Genomic DNA, 20,367 nt, shown 5'->3' with positions numbered 1-20,367 from the left:
GTTGAGCTTCTTTTTCTGGCTCTTTGCCCTGGACAGCCACGCGGGCTCCTCCCTGCACCGCTGAGGTTGTATCCAGCATGACTGGCCGGCCTCAGAGTTTGGATTGTATTTCCAACAAGATGGAGTCCCAGCAGAGTACTGTTTCCTGTGTAGAAATCGTAGTGGGCATGGGAATCGTGTTCTTCAATACACGATTCTCCTAAGCCGAGATTGGGGTGAATGAGCAGCCAGCCCCAGAGAAGAGCACGGGCGAGTGCGTTTCCTACCGGTGTTGTCCATTGTGAGGGTGGATGGACAGACTGGCCTAAGACAGACTCCCAAAACGGGACCCCTCAAAACACTGCTCCCTCCATTTGCACCATACAGCCGGCCGTCTGTGGGAAATGTCTCTGGGAGCTTCTCTGAACACTCACATCCGAGTGGCAGAGCGTTTGCCTATAACCTACAAATATAAATCACCTCCACTTGCTCTAATAGCACGCTAATGGTGTGCAAATAGCGGCTGCGCTGTATTGCGGAGGGAGCAAGGACAAGAATTAAAGCAACCCATTCAGGGTCTGTACAGATATAATTTTTTTCCCCAGCTGTGTTGGCCCCGCGGTAGGCTGGGTCTGTGACAAAGGTTCTAGAGGGCCAGCTGGATCTGGGCTTGTTCCTCTCCCAGAGTCACAAACCCAGGAACACTTCCTGTCAGACAGGAGGAAAATGATGTCAGCAGGGGAAGAGAGAGGGGTGTATACCTGAGAGGTATATACATGAGAGGCAGAAGTAAGAGAGGATCACAGTCTGGGGCTAGTGGGAGACCTTATCTGAACATGAACTCAAGCAAAAAAAGAGTCTGAGGACATGATTCAAGTACTAAGGGACTGAAGGCTCTGAGTTCAAACCCCAATGCCACCAAATATATATACTATAATATGTACATATCACATATTTATTTGTTTATTACGTGAGGTGATGCCCTGTGCCCAGCACAGGGCCCACTACGGTGTGAGGAGGCGCCCCGTCAGCTGCGCTTCTAATCTAATCCTTGTCCCCTCGGTTTTCAGAGGAGGCGCTGAAGCTGCACAATGGGCCCCCCCGCAGTGCCTACATGGAGCAGAGCTTCCAGAGCCTGAACCCGGTCCTCGGCCTGCCCGTCAGCCCGGCCCAGGTGGAGCAGGCACGGAGGAACGCGGCGTCCACGGGCGCAGCCCTGGAGGGCTGGCTGGACGCGCTGGTGGGCGCCATGTGGACGGCCATGGAGGTGTGCTCCGTGAGCCCCTCCGCCTGCCCCACCGTGCCGGCCTGCAGCCAGACAGCCTGGAGCTCCTTCAGCCCCGACCCCAAGTCAGAGCTGGGGGCCGTCAAACCCGACGGCCGGCTCAGGTAGCCCCGGCGCGGGCCCCCCCAAAAAAAACCCACAATCTGATCCCGGTGGAGGAGCAGCCAGAGGCGGCCGGTGGGGCCTGGACCTCGGCCTTTCCCGTCCCCGGGCGAGGTGAGGTGGTACTCCCCCCATCCTCCGGGCAGGGTACCCCACGAGCCCGTAGGGTGATGGAGCCTCGGAAGCCGCCGCTGGCTTGGCCCGCATTGGGCGTCTAGCCTCTGCGAAGGGGGCGGGCGGGTCTCCCTTCTGGTTGACCTCATTCCCACAGGTTCCCATCTCCCCAACCCCTGATCATCCCTGTCCCCCACCTGCCCCGTCCCCACAAGTGAGTTTCAAACTTTGATGCTGAACAGCAGGATTTTGTGCTCTCCACCAGGCGTGGAAGCTCACCGTGGGCTGAGCTCCCCTCAGGCCCGTGGGGGCTGAGGAGTCAGGGGGGGCAGGGTTCCCCTTGAGGGGTCCCCTCTGTGGCCCAGCCCGGCTGGTCAGTCCTTCGGTACCTCTTCCTGACCAAGGGCTACCACGTTACCTAGTTGGACCAGCACTGCCCAGACCGTGGGGCCTCCAGCACCAGCCCTGCCCCTTCCTCTCCCTACACTCTGGCTGGGGAGTCACTGGGGCACAGCCTGGGGTCTTGGTCAGGGACAGAAGCAGGCCTGGAGACTCTCATCTCCCACCCTCCACCAACTTCCCCCCAGAGGCTGACTGGAGACCCATCTCCCCCATAGCTGTCACCCACAGAGCAGGGGGCTGGGGGGCGTGCATCTGAGCTTGGGTCCCGGGGAAACCTCCAGTCCTAGAAAAAGGGCATGGGAGGTGGGGGAGTGGGGGACCTCCCCAACACATTGCTTGGAGCAGCTCCTGAGCTGGGGGTCCACAGCAACACCCACCGCCTGCCACGGGCCCCTCCCCTCAGGCCAGGACCCCCTAAGTGCTTGTGACTCGGTGCTGCTGGCAACGAGCAAGCCACACGGGCCCACCGTGAACCTCTCCCACCCCAAGGAAGGCATTTCAGAGTCAGGTTTCAACATCCTACCTTCAGGATCCCACGGCCCACCCAGACACGCGCCCCCTGGAACCCAGAAGCCGAGTTCCAACAGAGGGAGAGAGGCTTGTCCACACGAAGAAACAACAGCTGTCATTCGTTGCTTACCTTCACAGAAACCGAAAGCGTTTCTTGCCATGGGCACTCTGGGGGGAGAGGGCGCTGCCCTCTAACCCGAGGATCACCCCCCCCCAGGGGCCCCCCTTTCTCCTCCAGCCCCTCCCCCACCATGACAGGGCTCCCTGGGGAGAGCCATGCTGCGCTTCCCAAGGCAAGCCGGTCAGTCCTCGAGTCCCTCGCGGCCGGGCCCAGTGGTGGCCTGACCCCCGCCCTCCCCCGCTGCCCTCACCCGTGAGCAACGGAGGACACAGAGAGGGAACTCCAGATATTTATTATTTATATGTTTTAGTCAATGACTAATTAGTAGGTGCTGTTTTGACAGCTTGTCAATTATGTTATCTTACTAACTGAAGCTGCCTTTATTCACAAAAGGCTCCGTTCCTTTCTCCCATTCCCATCCTCCCCCCCCCCACACCCCGCTGCTGCTGTCTTTCCACCTCTGCCCTCCATCCTCATCCTCAGAGTAAAGTAGGGGTGATAGCGCCCCCCCCCAGTGTGGAGTGGGTTCCTCCCAGATCATCTGAGCCTTGCTCTTCCTCATACTGGCCCTGTCCCCCCAAACCCAAGACAGGGAACTCTGAGCCACGGGGAGGGGGGGCTGCCAACACAGGGACGTGCCAGGGTGAAGGCTTGGGGAGAGATGGGGTGAGATGACTGCAGGGACACCCCCACTTGCTCCACTGAGGGTTTTCCAGGCCCACTGGCTGGGAGGGGGGTCAGGATCACTCGGGAGGCAGCCATGGGGGTTCTGAGGGCCTCGTGGCTTTGGCCCATGGCCCGTGGCATCTCCACGTGGGTTTATAAGTCCCCGGGTCCAGCACACAACCTCCCTTGCCCTGAGCTGTCCCGGGCCTGGGGTTTCTCTGTGCTGGTGCTTCCTGCCATGTGATCTTCGGTGACTTTAGGAACGCAGCCCTGGAAGGTGCTGGAAGGTCCCTGCTCACTCAGTGCTGGCTTTCCCTGGGGACCACCCTCCTCCCCTCGGGCTTTGCTCACCACCATTTGCTCACACGCCATTGGTGTGAAAAGGGGCAGGGGGGGCGTTGTTCTTTGACCCCTCTGTTGTTGGACCGGAGAACATTTCTGTAGTCTTATATTTGGTTTTTAAAAAAAAAGAGAAAAGAATTCCCAGCAAAGCCCACCGTGATGAGAGAACACGTGGTTTCCTAGAGGAATGGGGAATGTTCTGGAGTCTTGCTATTTAACGCCGGCAGCCCTGAGCCATGGCTCCCTGGTGATTTCAAAAGCATGAATGAGAGCCAGGGACCGTGGCTCATACCTGTCATCCTAGCTACTCAGCAGACTGAGATCTGAGGATCATGGTTCGAAGCCAGCCAGGCAGGAAAGGCTGTGAGACTCTTATCTCTGATTAGCTATCAAAAAAAAAAAAAAAAAAAAAAACAGAAGTAGAGCTGTGGCTCAAGTGGTAGAGTGCTAGCCTTGAGCAAAAGAAGCTCAGGGACAGCACCCAGGCCCAGAGTTCAAGCACCAGAATGAGCAAGAAAAGAAAAGCGTGAGTGAGGCACCACCTATAGAGGACAGAATGGCCAGGGCTCAGGCCCCAGAGACAGAGATGCGAGGCGAGGTCTGGACTCCTGGGGAGAAGGCAGAGTGTGAAGGGCTCACTGCCCATGTCCTGCACGAAGCAGCCTTCGCAGGAGACACCCTTGCTTTAGGAAGAGCTGGTCCAAGCCAGAGTCTTCCTCACTCTTTCCCATTCTGTTTAACTTGTGAATTCAACTGGAGGAGGAAAGAGACGGGGAGCAAGACCACACAGCGCCCCCCCTCAAAAAAAGTGCAGTCTCTCACCCCAAGCTGGCCGTGTAAGAACAATGGCCTGGTTTTCAGATGGAAGGAAGACAAAGCAGGCAAGATCGGCGGCCCTCGGGAGTTGGGGGTGGTGAGCAAGGATGCCCCTTTCACGTTCCCTGGGGGCTCGAGATACCAGGTCCCCAGCAGCATTTGCAGGGAGGACATGTTTTAGAAACGGCTGTCCACGGGCTTACCTAGAGAGCGCAACAAAGGCATGCCAGATAAAGCACGCGCTCGGTGGTAGGAGTCGCGAGTACTTAGCAAGGCCCAGAGCATGCATGTGTGGAAGCATTTCTGGAAAACAGAGGACCCTGCAAAGGACCCATCCAGAAAGAGCAATTGAGGCTGAGCCCCAGCTTGTCACTCTGTGTAAGGATGCCAGCTCAGCCAGGTCCTGGAGGCTCACGCCTGTAACCCTAGATACTCAGGAGATCTGAGGATCATGGTTCAAAGCCAGCCCAGACAGAAAAGTCCTCTTACCTCCAATTCACCACTCAAAAACCGCAAGTGGCTCTGTGGTTCAAATGGTAGAGCACTAACCTTGAACACAAGGAAGCTCAGGGACCACACCCAGGTCCAGAGTTCAAGACCCACCCCACCACCACCACCAACAACAAAATGCTAGCTCAGAGCAGTGGAATCTTCCACTTGGATAAGAGAAATCACAAGTCCAGATTTTAACAGGAGATTTGAGTTTTTCAGTGTCAGCTACTTATTTTTTTTCCTAGCCGAATTGAGGCAAAGGAAAGAATATTCGTAATTCCATGCAGACATTGCTGGCGAAGTGATGTAAAGAGAAGGAACCAGCATGAGGGAGAAGCAAAAGGAGTACCTCACACTGGCTTATCAGGGAGCTCAGACGCTGACTGCACATCTCCATCACAGAGCCCGACTCACGGCCGGCCCATTGGTACCCCCATGTCTCAGAGGCCCAGACCGCAGCCCCCTGCGTTCCCACGCAGATGCCTCTTCCCCACCCCACCCCTGCCCCTGTCTCCTGGGATCCCATCAAACCCGGCTGCTGTGGCCCAGCCAGAGTCTGGAAGAAGGAGTGGTGGGGAAGCAGCTGGCCTCTCTCCAGATCTCAATGTCCTGACAGTCACATTGGCACTTCTAGAAGCTTCTTTCGGAAGGCACCAGGAGCCATGCTTGCTCAAGGGGAGCCCTCTTGCTTCTGCCTCAGTTCCCTTCCTTTGCCCCATAGGGTCAACCACAGGTGCTACCTCATTGTGTCTGCTGAGAAGTTTACCTGGGGGGGGGGCCGCTGGGATGTCCAGGTGTTCTGGGGCTGAATACAATCTATGCAAATATTCTCTCTCTTTCTCTCTCCTCTCTCTTCCTCAGTTCCGTCTCTCGAACCTTGAAGTATTAGTATCATTATTATTACCTTGCAAACCAGATACTGAACAGGATCCTCCTGAGACCGAGGGGACCGTCACGTGTGGCCTGTGCACCCCTCGCGTTGTCTCTGGTTCTGTCCTTGCCCCATGCAGGGAGGAAGTGGCCTCTCCCCGCCCCCTCCCTGCCGGAAGCACGCCCGCACCCATCCCCAGCAGGTCTTCTCTTTCTGTCAGGTTATGTTTCCCCTCCCCCTCTCCCACATACCCCTAACAAAGCCTTAGGCTTTTCCTTTGTTTTTTGGTCTTTTTTTTTGAAATGTGGCCTTAACATTATTTTGGGGAAAGCTGCCATCCTCCCCCTCCACACCCCACCCCAGAAAGCAGCCCCGCCTCCGGAACTCCTGTGGGATGGGGCTCACAGGTGAGATGAAAACAGCTGGCACAGAGGAGGAGCTTGGTGCGGTTTCCCTCTGGGCGGGATGAAGCCTGGGGTGAGCAGCTCTCCCTCAGCCAGCTCCGTTCCTTGGTACCATGATGGATCTGAGCACCTTTCCAGTCTCCCCCTCCCCACAAGACTGGGTGACTTCTTCACGGGGTTTGTCCAGGGGTGGACCAGGAGATTTCTCCCTGTGGCTCTCTGTCCTCCCTGCCTGGAAAGTGCTAGCATTGAAGATTCCCAGTAGGTTGAGTGCTCAAAGGGACCAGCTCTGCCCCCCCCCCCCGCCTTCGGATGCCATCCTTGACCCCCCCCTCACCACCCCCCCGTGCTGATGGGAGCCAAAGACAACCCCGGGGGTTCTCACAGGAAACTCACTGGAACCCAGCGCAGTGGTCCGAGTCGTCCGTCCCTTTGTGTTCAGTTGATGTCGCCCACGGCATTGCTTCGGGTATTTGTGTGAAGGGGATGTCTCTCGATAAGTTATTACCGTCGCCTTCATTGTTTTCAAAGACGTGGTGATATAGTTTTAAAGAAAAAAGAATAACTATTTTGTTATAGATCATGATATGCATAAAACTGTACAGAACTATTTTGTAATGTATTGATTTTAAAAGCGAAAGAGAAGCTGTAAATAAAGTTTTAAATAAAAAGAAGAAGAAGAAGAGAGAATTCACACGGCACACACTGAAAGATGTAGATATTTTGCTATTTATTTAAAGGAGTATTTTAAGAGATTTCGAACTCTCTGGAGTTGACAAAGTTCTAATCATCCGAATGCTTTTCCTCGAGATAGAATGTGATTCTCCGAAGCAATTTCATTACCTGCCCACTTTCCCACTTTTTCTGTCTTTTCATTGATCAGAAAAACAACTACAACAACAACAACAAAATTGTGCCTTAGCTGTCATTTTTCTTTTTGGTCTAGGGGAGTTTGTCCGACAAAGCGACATTCTTGCAGAAAACAGTGGATGTATTAAATACTGTATCATACCAAAAACACCGCAGGTGTACATAGATGCTTTCTGTCATACTGTGTTTTCAGATGCAGAATTTTAAAATTAAAAAAAAAAAAAAGATACTGTCTTTTTGGACCTATGTTGGCTTCCTTTCCCTGTCATTTTGTCTGTCTTAAGTCGACCTTGCATTCTTTCATCTGTGTACCATGACGGCTGGGGTGATCATTTAACGTCTTTCCCAGCAGGAGTACAATTGTGAACACGCTTCCTTATATAAAGGCTGCGGCCATCTCCCCACCTAGAGGCCATTTCCTGGGCTGGGGTAGGACTGCCTTCTGCATACTTTGGTGGATCCAACGGGCTGGTTGCCTAACAAGCCTGCTTTCCTTCCCTCTCTACTGGACTACATCTCCCAGACTGCTTTGTTCTTGTGTGTGACCACATGACTGAGTTTTGACCAATGAGATGTAGGTAGAACACCATTGGAACTGGCCCATCAAACCCCTCACCAGAGCCTCTTCTCCCTCAATCATTCCTCATTTGCCAGCCCAGATGTTTTGAATTGTCTTGATTCAGTACATTCACATATGTGGCTTATTCCGTGCTCTCTCCAGACATATGCCAGCAACATACAGGAGGGAAGAGCCACAATGTAGAAAGAGCCTGGGACTCCTCAAGAGCCACATGAAGTATCTGACCAGAGACCGCCCTTTGAAAAGAAACCAGCATCTATATTGTTAAGCTAATGAGAATGTATCTGCTTGAGCACTCAACCTTAGAGTAACAAGTCCATAAGTAGAAGCTCTGCTATGCCTCTGGGAAAATCTAAATATTAGTTCCTTCAATCCATAGGGGAAGATACAGAGGGCCAGACAGGTAAAGAGATTTCCCCACAGCCACTCGTGGTCACCAAGGCCAGTGCTTAGAGCTTACCTGCTCCTCAGTGAGAATTTGACAAGTTATCGGGAGAAAACAGCTCTGTCTGTCACTTATCCAGCATGTACTTAGCATGATGGATCCATGGTTATCCAAGATACTGTCTTTATACCCATCCTCTGGCCAATCACATTTGCTATTCAAAGCCTAAACCTGCGTTTTGCCACCAATAATGAGATTTCTGGGCCTGGGTCACCACAGGGCTGGTTGGAATTCTTTTCTGATTATTTACTAGATCTAGATTTCAAGTGCAGACATGAAGAGCATAGCCCAGTTCCCACCCAACATCCAGTTGTATTTTTTCCCCCTTTTTTTGGAGAGGAACCTTTTTTTCCCTCCCAAAGAAATTTGAACATCAAACCTGTATAGCATGAAAAGACTTTTTTTTTTTTTTTTGATCAATCGTGGGGCTTGAACCTTGGATCTGAGCACTGTCCCTGAGCTCTTCAGCTCAAGATGAGCACTCTACCACTTGGGCCACAGTGCCACTTCCAGTTTTCTGGTGGTTTATTGAAGGTAAGAGTCTCTTGGACTTTCCTGCCCAGACTGGCTTTGAACCATGATCCTCAGATCTCAGCCTCCTTACAGGAGTGAGCCACCAGCGCCCAGCTGAAAGAGACTTTTTATAAATTGAGGAACTGTAGGGTTACTAGAGTTGGAGCAGAAAGTTCTGACTTAGCAGTGATTTCTAACCCAACCAGACAGCCTCTTTTTTGGGGGGGAGGGGTTTCCAGGAAATGTGTAGACCACTAGGCTTGGAAGGCCATGGCTCTGACCGAAAGCATCCAGGCTTTCTGTGGGATTGGCTTGTATTTCTGCCAGATGCTAGGAGGTGTATTCTAGTCCAGCGGTCTCTTGAGAGTAAGACCAAACAAAACCTCGTGTGTCTTGGAAGTCTGAATGGAAGACATTTCCGGCTGACTGAGAGGGGGTATGGCTGGGCTGAGGTCAAGCTTGCATGGCATAGGTAGCATGTCTGCTCCCTTGTTCTTACACTCTGATTGGAGTACTGGGCTGAGAACCAAGCCTTTCCCCAGCCCCTGGTTTTGACTGACTTCCAGTGTGACTCCAGCAATTCTCTTTCCTGAGATGGACCTCAGTTTCCCCCAGCTGCCAAAGGAATGAGAAAGAGGCCCCAAGGGCCACTGGGGCCACTTCAAGTCCAGACAGGGTGAACTTGCCTGTGGAATCGCACAGCATGCCTCCTGCCCAGCGCACGTACAGAATGCATAAGGTGCCACAAAGAAATCTGAGAAGAAAATGGTCTCAACAGATGATTTTTGGGGGCTAATGAAGATTCGTCCACCAGCAAGCAGCACTAACCCAACCCTCTGATGCTTCGTCAGGAGAAGGTCTCTTGAATCACGGATCTCTGGATGATGGAATCGCAATGCAGAATGCAGGAACCAAGGCAGCCTGAGGCTGACTCAAGAGCTAGACCAGAGCCTCCATATCCCCTGGCACCCATTTTATATTTGTGCTGGACCCAGTTTCGGTCTAGTGTCTGATTTTTTTTTATTAGCATATATTAGTTGTACAAGGGAACTGGCATTTGCATGAAAATATACAAACAAATATACATACATCATACACACATACATACATACATACATACATACATACATACATACATACATACATACATACATACATACATACATATATACAATATGGAACTGGGATTTGAACTCAGAGCTTCATGCTTGCTAGGCAAGTGCTCAACCTTTTGAGCCCCTCAACCTGAATCTAGTGTCTTTTATAGAGAGCTAACTCCCTGCTAGCTTCTCCTCCAAACTCCATGGTTTGAAAATCATCATGTCCTTTGTCCTTACTGCCAAAGAGATGGCTCTTAAATCACAGAGATCAGGAAAGTGAGGTGCTGTAATTGGCTAAGGCTGAGTCATGTGCCCACCCCTGTGGCCACAGGATTGGTTGGAATTTTTTATTGGCAGGCCTATCCTTATCATAAGAGTGCTTATGCCCAGAAGGAGAGGATGGCTTTGGACGGCAGAAACAACAGATGCCCATCTACCGCCCAAGCCAATATAAGGCTCGGGTGGTTTCTCAACTGGCCAGTCCAATCCATTGCTGTTCCTCAAGTGCCCACATGGTCTCTGCCCAGCTCCCGTACCTGTCTTAAATCATGTTAAACAAACTGCCCTTTGCCAGTTGGAGTGGCTGGTTCGAAGTCACACCATACACCAGGGCCTGTGCCCCTGCAGTAAAGAGCAACACCCCTCGCCAGGACGCTTCTCTTAGGGCATCATCATTGCGGCCTCCCTGCTGAGCAGGCGCCAGACCCCTCCCGCCAGCGAGCTCCTTCCTGCTGCAGGCTGCGGCTGGCTGGCCTGCTGTGTTCAGCAGATGTGTGGGGCAGGTGAGGGAGGCAGGAGAAAGCACGGGGGGGGGGGGGGGGGCTACGCGGCAGACTGAGTGGGAAGAAACAGATGCTTTTGAAGCCTCAGGAAGGAGCCTAGCGCAGTAATTCCCAGCTTCCAGTGCCTCCTGCAAAACAGAGACGCCTCCTCCAACTGCACCTCCAGATAATCATGGGCTCACGGGGGCAGAGTTGGCTCAGGCCCCCTGATCTCTTACGGACCTCGTTTCCCCATCTGCGCCTTGTGAATAACAGTTACTATCCTAGCTACTCTGGAGGCTGAGACCTGAGGATCCTGGTTTGAAGCCAGCCCAAGAAAAGAAAGCCTATTGGACTCTTATCTCCAGTTAAGCACCAAAAAAGAAGCCAGACATGGAGCTGTGGCTCAAGTGGTAGAGCGTTAACCTTCAGCAAAAAAAAAAAGCTCAGGGACAATGCCTAGGCCTTGAGTTCAAGCCCCACAACTGACCAAAAAAAAAAGATGAGAGGGCTGGGAAGGTGGCTCAGTGGCAGAGCGCTTGCCTTGCATGCATGAGGCCCTGGGTTCGATTCCTCAGCACCACATAAGCAAAAAGAAAAAAGCCAGAAGTGGCCCTGTGGCTCAAGTGGTAGAGCGCTAGCCTTGAGCTGAAGAGCTGAGGGATAGCGCCCAGGCCCAGAGTTCAGGCCCAGGACCGACCAAAAAAAAAAAAAAAAGATGGGAATAATATACCAAGTATCTCCAGAAGGGGGATTTTTAAAGTTTTCACTGTCAAGTTGGTAAGTGCAATGCACCATATATCAAATCTCACATAGCACCCAATTATAGTTGCAGGGCTTTTTTTTTTTTTAACCTATTCTGTGTTTGTGTTGTTTTAGAACACCTTAATTGTGCGAGGTGGAGGTTTTGTTGTGCTATTTCCATACATGCATATAATCTACTTGGATCATATTCAATTTTATCCCACCTGCAATTTTTAAGTGGGTTTCACTAGGATCTTCTTTTCCTTTCCTTTTTCCCTTTTTAGCTCTACTGGGCTTTGAACTGCAGGACCTTATGTTTGCTAGCCAGGTGCTCTACCCCTTGAGCCATGCCTTAAGCTTGTTTTTCATTATTTTTTCAGATACACGCTTATAGTTTCACTGAGTCAGCCTCAAACTGCGATCCTCTTCGCTCTGCCTCCCAAGTAGCTGGGCATCAGGCCTCAGCTACCCTGCTCTAGACCTCGTCACTATGCACAACTTGTACATTTTATGTATCCCTTAATAACAAATTATTTTTGTCAGTCGTGGGGCCTGAACTCTGGGCCTGGGCGCTGTCCCTCAGGTCTTCAGCGCAGGGCTAGCACTCTACCACTTGAGCCACGGCGCCACTTCTGGCTTTTTCTGCTTATGTGGTGCTGAAGAATCAAACCCAAGGCCTCATGCATGTGAGGCAAACGCTCTACCATTGAGCCACTTTCCCAGTCTAGCAATAACAATTTTTAAAAGTGGGGGGGAGGGTAAGGGGAAACTTTTTCTCAGACTTCATGGAGAGAACAAGGTAGCAGGTGTAAACACTGCTTGGTATACTGTCATCATCTGGTCCATGTTAACCAACAAGGTGAGCGCTGTAAGGACCGCACCCCGCCTGCTTTGTCTGCTGCTTGTTCTTCAGACCTCAACAGAGATCATGGCATATTGTAGGCATTCGAAATTAATGAGTAAATGAGTGAGAGGTGAATAAATGAGTGAATGAATGAATGAGTGTATGAGTGATAAAATGAGGGAACGAATGAATGAGGGAAGAAATGAATGAGGGAATGAATGAATATACACATGAGTGACTGAAGTGACCAAAACTCTTGACCAATGGATGACAAGCAAGCCGCCCCCCGCCCCGCCCCCGGCCATTGCAGTGTCCCCTGTCCATGGCCAGGTCTGTCCCTTGGGAGTGGGCTGGATGGAGCTACCGCAAGCCACCCGTGTTCTGGACTCCCGTGGGGAAACCCAGCGCCCCACAGCACTGCGATCCAACCCTGGTGCCCAGAGACTCCTGTTCCGTTTGACACCTGCCAAGCCACTGCCAATTAACACTCATTAATCTAATTTTCATGAAATTGGATGCGCAGACAGAGAGGCTCATGGAGCCAAACACATGGCTGGGAAGCAGACTGAACTCTCTCTTCTGGGCGCGGGAGCCCATTCGTGGGAAGCGGCGAGCAGGTAGAAGTTCCCGATCATCTGGAGTGCAGGCTGCTTTGCTGTCCTCAGAGGGCTGAAGACAGAGTTTGCGGAGGAACCGGCCCTCATGGATGTGTGAAGAGCCAGAATTTAATGGGAGAATAGCAGGCCAGCTTCTGGCTTGAATCAGCCCTCCGCCCCCCACCCTCCCACCCGCAACCACCCCCACCCCTAGCTGTACGCTTGCTGCTGGCTGACCCATGGCCGTCTCCTTCAGCCCGGAGATCAGTAGGACTGGAATCTTCCATCTGGCGAGTGAGAACGGGGAAGGTGTAAGTGTTAACTGTCAGGCTTCGAAGCCCAGAGGTGGTGAAGGAATCTGAAGTCAGAGCCAAGTCTAAAGACTAATCCTGCTTCTGCGGCCAGTTAATGCTTCCATGTCTCCACTTCTGCGTCTACAGACTAGACATCTAGAAGTTAAATAAGTCAGACTCCTTCCGTGATGTATTTCTTTTTTCTTTCTTTCTTTTTTTTTTTGGGGGGGGGGTCCGGTTGTGGGGCCTGAACTCTGGGCCTGGGCGCTGTCCCTCAGCTCTTCAGCTCAAGGCTAGCACTCTACCACTTGAGCCACAGCACCACTTCTGGCTTTTTTCTTTTTGCTTATGTGGTGCTGAGGAATCGAACCCAGGGCCCCAGGCATGCAAGGCAAGTGCTCTACCACTGAGCCACCTTCCCAGCCCCATGTATTTCTAATATTATGTATGTATTACAAAAAAAATCATTATGGTCTACTAATGAATAACCATCTTAAGAATTCTCTTTCCTTCCTTAATCTCTCCTGACTAGACCTCAGCCCAGTTAATAAAACCAGAATTAAATCCATAAGCCATGCATCTCCCCAGTAAGTAGAGCTTTACTAAGTAGCTATTGTAGCCAGTACTTGAGACAAGTGGTTTCTATATGCTATTTTAGAAATAAAAGGCTTTATACAATAAAAGGTGTATTAGGATAATAGGCAATAAAGGTAAAACAAGAAAGGGTAAGAGACAGTCATGTAACTCGAGTTCCTAATTCTCTAATGTGCCCAAAGACCTCCCAAGGGACACGTGTCTTAGACTGTCTCATCTTGAGGCTGTTCCTTCGTCTCCCTGAAAACCAACAGATGTTGTGTTACTATTCTTTTTGGAGTGTAAGAATCTAGCATAGAAGACAGCTGTTGATATAATACACACAGAAGCCAATGCAACATTGCAATAGAAAGCAGGAAATGAGAGGGAGAAGGAAGGTCAGGGGGCCCACGGTGATGGCAGACTACAGGAGATGAGGTCACAGCACTGATTGAAAGCACTCAGCAAAGAACATGGAGGCCACTTTAGCATTCTTGTCCTCACAACTCTGAGCCATCAGAGATTTATAAGGACCAGAGGACCTGGCCAGCACAGAGCCAGTCAGATTCAGGTGTTATGATTAACTGTGGGGCAAGTGCAGAGAGGGCCCCAAGGAATCTAGTAGGTGTTGGAGAGGAAGGGTGGATGATTCCTAACATCAGGGCAAGACCTTGAATTTCAGTCTGAGCTTTGTAGCAAGATTTTGGCCTTGCCCATGCACAGGATGAGAGGAAGAAAGCAAAGGTACATGTGCACTCTTGTGAGAGTCCTATTTTGGGACTTGATAGCTTGACCAAGATGAGAGTGGGTACAAGAGAGATAGTGGGGATGGGAGGATGGATGGATGGATGGATGGATGGATGGGTGGGTGGATGGATGGGTGGGTGTGTGGGTCGATGGGTGGATGGATGGGTGGACTGAGGCATAGGTAGATGGAGGGATGGGTGTTTAGATGGATAGATGGGTGTCATGGATGGATGGAGGAATGGATGAATGAATGAGTGGGTGGATGGATGGATGGGTGGGTGGATGGGTTAATGAGTAGATGGATGAATGGGTAAATGGATGTGTGGGTGGGTGAAGGGGTAGATAGTGGATGGATGATTGAATGGATGGATGCATGGGTGAATGGATTAGATCTGGATGGAAAGATGAATGGGGATGATAGATGGACAGAATAGGTGGGTAGATGAATAGATGGGCATATAAGTGATTGATAATAAGTCAGTGAATTGCTAAGTGAATGGGTAAATAAATAGACAAGTGACTTATACTAATGAATGAATGAATAAATAAAGTCAACACATTTTCAGAATTCTCAACCACATGAGCACCTTTGTGTGGGATGGTTTGGGATGTTTCTCAGCAGTGGCATTCCCAAGGAGATCATCCAGGATGCTCTCCATACCATGGGCCTCTCTGTCTCCCTCCATTCCATCTGTGGGCAGGGGGGTTTTGTCTATTGACTTGGGTGTCTTCAGCACCATGGACAGTACCCAACACAAAGAGATGACACTACCACCATTTTTGTTCTTGGTAACAAAACCCCAGGCAACTGAAGCTCGAGAATGTAATGTGATTTGTCCACAGACATTCAGGTAGTGAGTGACTGAGCCAGGATCCCTCTTGTCCCAGACTCACACGCTTGTCTGTTGTGCAGTGCCTCCTCTGCTTAGAACAGACGAAGGCAAGGTCAAGTCCTGGGAAGACTTTACTTGGCCGCCATTGACATCCTAGAGACAGAGCAGTTCTAATCCCTCCCTTATCTCCCTACCTGCTTCCCAGGTAGAAAAAAAAACAGATAAGATTGTTGAGTTCTGGCAAGGAAGAAAAGACACAAATTCCTGCAGGCTGGCTCTTACAGGGGCAGGCCAGACTCCAAGAAATGGGCCAGTGGAGCGATGGGCTCAAGCCTCTGGGCTTTGGCTTAGGAACTCGGATTGGCTGTGTAGGGACTGTACCAAAGGAGGCCCATTAGCAGGCCTCAGCACCTGCACACAGTTACGTAATACCACCTGTTCTTCGTAGAACAAACCGTGCTGCCCCGTGGCCCAATTCCAGCCCAAGCTACGTGCAATAAGGGGTTTCCACCTGCTCCTCCCACCACCACCAAGAAATCCTGTCTCATGGGGGACAGGCTGTGTCAGCGTCGCTACCAAAGGTCTTAAATATTCACGAACCAGCCGTCCAATCTCCATCCAGGGTAGGCGGGATTTACATGATGGGCACCCACACTCAGAATTCAACAATGCTGTCTTGCTATTTCCAATGTGGCCTTGCTGGTACACCAGCAGGCAGGGGAAACATTTATTTCAAGGCTCCAAATGCTGTGGAATGAGGGCATCAGTGAAGCAGTTTCTTCTCCCTGGGTTTATTCCTTAGCCTGCCCTCATCAAAGCGAACTCAAACTAAGGAGGGGAACTAAGAAACACCTGGGAAGCTCTGGATTCCTCCAGATCTGGCTGGGAATCTACTTACTTCTTAAAGAACGTGGCTCCTGAGCCAGCCCCCAAGGGAAGTTATTTTTTCCCAATTCAAAATGACAAAGAGATGTAGAGCTAACATAACCCATAGCACTCCAAGAAGCTTACATGCAAGGGACATAGTTTCTCTTTTGCCAGTCCAGGGGTTGGAACTCAGTGCCTCACTGCTTGCTGGGCTTTTCTTGCTCAAAACTGGTCCTCTGCCACTTGGACTATGCCTCCAGCCCTGGTCTTTTTGCCAGTTAATTACAGAAGATATTGTAGAGTGCTCTCCTTGAGCTGAAGAGCTGAGGGACAGCGCTCAGGCCCAGAGTTCAAGCCCCACCACCGACAAAAAAAAAAAAAAAGAAGCTATCACTCAGACTTTTTCCCCCCCAGGGCTGGCCTCTACCTGTCATCCTCCAGATCTCAACCTCCTGAGTAGCTAGGATTACAGGGGTGAGCCACTGGCACCTCATTTAAGATATTTTATTTCACGGGTATTTTTATAGAACACAATATGATGTGGTGGACTAAATGGTATCCAAGGAGATGAGGGGCCTAAACCAGAAGGATGCTATCTATCCCCATTGTCATCAACCATACGTTAAGCTGAGGTAATAAATACGGAAATAAATAAGAACATCGGGTAAAAACAAGGGTGATACAGACTACAACTCATGGTGACAGCATAGAAACTGAATAATAGGAATTTATCCAGGAAGCTCTTGCTTGAAATCTTCTGTTCGGACTTGTTATATCATCACCTTTCACTCTATAAAGGTTCTAGATTGAGTAGTAAATTATAAACAGCCATAGAGGGATGGCTGGGCCAGGGAAAACCACTTTTCAGGAGCTGAAAATCCCATGGAGGCTAATATGAAACGAAATCAACCCGAGACGGTCCAGAGAAGGAGGCTGAGATCTGGAGATCGCAATTCTAACTTAGCCCAAGCAGGAAAGTCCATGAGACTCCATCTCCAATTAACCACCAACAAAGCCAGATGTGAGTTGTGGCTTAAGTGATAGAGCACCAGCTTTGGGCAAAAAAAAGTTCAGGGAGAACACCCAGACCCTGAGTTCAAGAACCAAGAACTGGCACACACACACACACACACACACACGCATGCACACACACACACACACACACACACACACACACACACAGAGGGCTGAAGGAACCCAGGTCATCAGTCTGGAGGGAAGAATGAAAGACTCTCCTTGGAATAGCAGAGAAACAACAGAATGAGGAAAAGAAAGAGGGGCATAAGATGCGACCGTCCATGTGGTCTGATGGTCTGATTGCCTCTTGGCAATGGCCAGAGGCTGGTCATTCACCCCTGTCATCCTCGCTACTCAGGAGGATGAGATCTGAGGATCACGGTTCAAAACCAGCCAGGGCAGGAAAGTCCATGAGACTCTTATCTCCAATAACCACCAGAAAACCAGAAGTGGAGCTGTGTTCAACGTGGAAGAGCACTAGCCTTGAGTTAAAAAGCTCAGGGATGGGGCTGGGAAGGTGGCTCAGTGGTAGAGTGCTTGCCTAGCATGCATGAAACCCGGGGGTCAATTCCTCAGTTCCACATACACAGAAAAAGCTGAAAGTAGTGCTGTGGCTCAAGGGGTAGAGTGCTATAGCCTTGAGCAAAAGAAGAAGCTCAGGGACAGCACCCAGGCCCTGAGTTCAAGCCCCACAACTGAAAAACAAGCAACAACAAGAAGAAGATGGCGGCTGTGGAACTTACATTTAATTCTAAGATGCATCAGGGACCGTGGGAACTTACGTTACAGAAAAACTCTGCGACTGAAGGTGTTGCTCTAGTGGTAGAGTACCTGAGTTCAAACCCCAGCTCACCACCAGTCATAACTTAACTAGAAGGGAAAGATGGCGGACCTAAACACAGCTGGGCATGCCCAGTTCAGCGCTGGGTCACCTAAAATGAAGCCCTGGGTTGAATCTCCCATAGCTCCTCAAAGAGTCTTAGGGGGAAATTAAAGAACAACTTTGAAGGCGAGCTGTCCTGTGTGTGTTTCTTGGTTTTTGTTTTTAGGTTGGAGGTGGTGGGGCGGGGGCTTGAACTCATGGCTCTGCACTCCAGCAGCCCGAAGGGTGAGGCCCCGCTGTTGTCTGTGTCCGACAGGTGCAGGAGATGAGCAGTGCAGGTGCGGTGCGTGTTCTTTTTCAACTCGTGATTCACGTGCAGCTCAAGCAGGCCCACGAAGCTAAGGCAATATTAGGTCCCACAGGCGACAGAGCAGAATTCCACGAAAGCCCCCACCCAGCCCCCACCCCAGCCCCCTCAGACCTGGGGTTTGGTGGGGTTTTTCAGCTTAGAAATGACTCATGACCTGTAATAAATATTTAATTAGCCGGTCTCACAGGGAGCTGCTATTTGAGAGATAGAAGAAGAAAGAAATATCTAGATCCCAATCTTCCTTACACACTGAAGGACAGGAAGCTTGGACCAAAGCCATGAAAGGAGGAATTAGGAGGCTGGGAAGGTGGCTCAGTGGTAGACTGCTTGCCTTGCATGCATGAGGCCCTGGGTTCGATTCCTCAGCACCACATAAGCAGAAAAAAAGCTGGAAGTGGCGCTGTGGCTCAAGTGGTAGAGCGCTAGCCTTGAGCTGAAGAGCTGAGGGACAACGCCCAGGCCCAGAGTTCAAGGCCCATGACCAGCATAAAAGAAAGAAAGAAAGAAAAAGAAAGGAGGAATTAGAATGACCCCATGGGGGGGTAGGATGGGCAGCTCCACCCCTTTCGGGGTGGAGGTGGGAATCAGGATGGAGGGGGATGTGGCCCCCACTGTCTAGCAGAGAATCCGTTCCTTTGCAGAACTCTAGGTTAGGCTGTGCTGAAGGGAGACCCCGCACACACAGGGAGCGCGCATGCGCGTGCAGCCAGAGAGGAATCCCGTGGGGGCTGGCACAGACCTGGGCAGAGACGCGGCTAAACCACTGGAAGGACACACAGGGGAGCGTGGGAGTCAGATGATAGCGACGGGTCTTCCTTTCTCTCTTCTAGATGTGGGATTAGGACCAGCATTGTGTCCTCCCTCCCTCGGGGAGACAATGGCCACACATTCTCAAGCCATGGATGAATCCCTCTTTGTGTGTTTTATTATTACAATGTTGTCTCTGAGTGTACTGGAACTTGAACTCAGGGCTTTGTTGGCATTCTTGCTTGGCTTTTTCCCCCCTGCTACTGCGTGAGCCACACCTCCACCTCTAGCCTTTTGGTGGTTCATTGGAGATCAGAGTCTCTTGGATTAGTTCTACCAGGGCTGGCTTTGAACTGTGGTCTCCAGACTTCAGCCTCCCGAGTAGCCAGGGTCACAGGCAATTGCCAACCGGTGCAGAAGAGAGGAGAGAATTCTAGAAAGATTCACGGGCCTCTTTTAACAAGGGGAAGGGGCCGTTCGTTGCTTGCTTCTGGAGGTCGTGGGGCCCAGCCACAGCACTGGGAGCCCCTGGTGCATTCCCAGGGGCCGACCGTGGGTTCCAGGGGAAGTAGCTGGCCCCTACCCATCGGCCCATTGCCCCTGTGCCTCAACTTCCCCCAGCTGAGAGGCAGCCGAGACCCTGGAGAGAGAGGCGTTTGTCTCCGAGGGCCGTTGGATTTGAGTAGCAATGTTCTCCTTTGCAAGCCATTTCCCCTTGAATATCAGCCTTGCTTTTCTATCCTATCGGCATTCACTGCAAAGACTGATCCTGCCAGCACGTCCCCAGCACGTCCCCACACTGTGTTACACAAAACGGAGCAGCACGTAGCGCCCGCGTGCCCCGCGGCTACAGGACCATCTCATCTGCTGGCTTCCGGAGCACCTGCAGCCGTCCACAAAGAAGGAAAAGCTGATCCACGCCAGTTCTGCAGCCACCGGGCTCTCCCAGAACTGGGATCGGCCCTACCACTGATGGCCAGGGACCCACTCGGTTGATACTTAGGGGCTGGATAGGGTGGCTCACGCCTGTAATCCCAGCTACTCAGGAGGTGATGATCATGGTCCAGACCAGTCCTCAGGCAAAAATGTAGGATTCTATCTGGAAAATAATGAAAGCACAGAAAGAAAAAGGCTGGGGTGTGATGTAAGTGACTGAGAGTACTTCTTACCTAGAAATGCAAGGCCCCAAGTTCTACCTATCATCAACCAGTCTATCATCTATCATCTATTATCTACCTCATCTAGCTCTATCCACCACATCGATCTACCTATCTCTAGCTATCATCTTTCTGTCTACATTAGATATAGATAGATCTTCTATATGTATGGATTATGAATTGATATAGATCATATACATATGTCATCTATAGATTGTATAGGTTATAGCTATAGATTATATATAAATATTAATAGGTATAGGTACCTATTATAGAGGTCTATTATTCATTATAGATTATTATAGGTCATCTATAGATGATGGATAGATATAAATTATATATATCATCTATCTCTCCAAGATAGACAATCTATAGATAGATAG

At 50.7% G+C, this 20,367-nt stretch overlaps 1 protein-coding gene across 1 annotated transcript in view; it reads left to right on the top strand.

The window, feature by feature from the left end:
* The window catches only part of LOC138814503 (xylosyltransferase 1), a 156,013-nt gene extending 148,810 nt beyond the window's left edge, over nt 1-7,203 (top strand). The window contains exon 12 of the mRNA XM_070003402.1: nt 1,050-7,203. Within this exon, the coding sequence (XP_069859503.1) occupies nt 1,050-1,372 (323 nt within the window). The 3' untranslated portion in view covers nt 1,373-7,203. The remainder of the gene's footprint in view (nt 1-1,049) is intronic.
* Nucleotides 7,204-20,367: the final 13,164 nt, after the last annotated feature.

The sequence above is a fragment of the Dipodomys merriami genome, unplaced genomic scaffold, assembly GCF_024711535.1.
Source record: "Dipodomys merriami isolate MVZ:Mamm:240054 unplaced genomic scaffold, mDipMer1.0.p SCAF_60, whole genome shotgun sequence".
Taxonomy (NCBI): domain Eukaryota; kingdom Metazoa; phylum Chordata; class Mammalia; order Rodentia; family Heteromyidae; genus Dipodomys; species Dipodomys merriami.
Note: the sequence above shows the minus strand (reverse complement) of the source record. Positions and strands in the feature narration are given on the sequence as shown.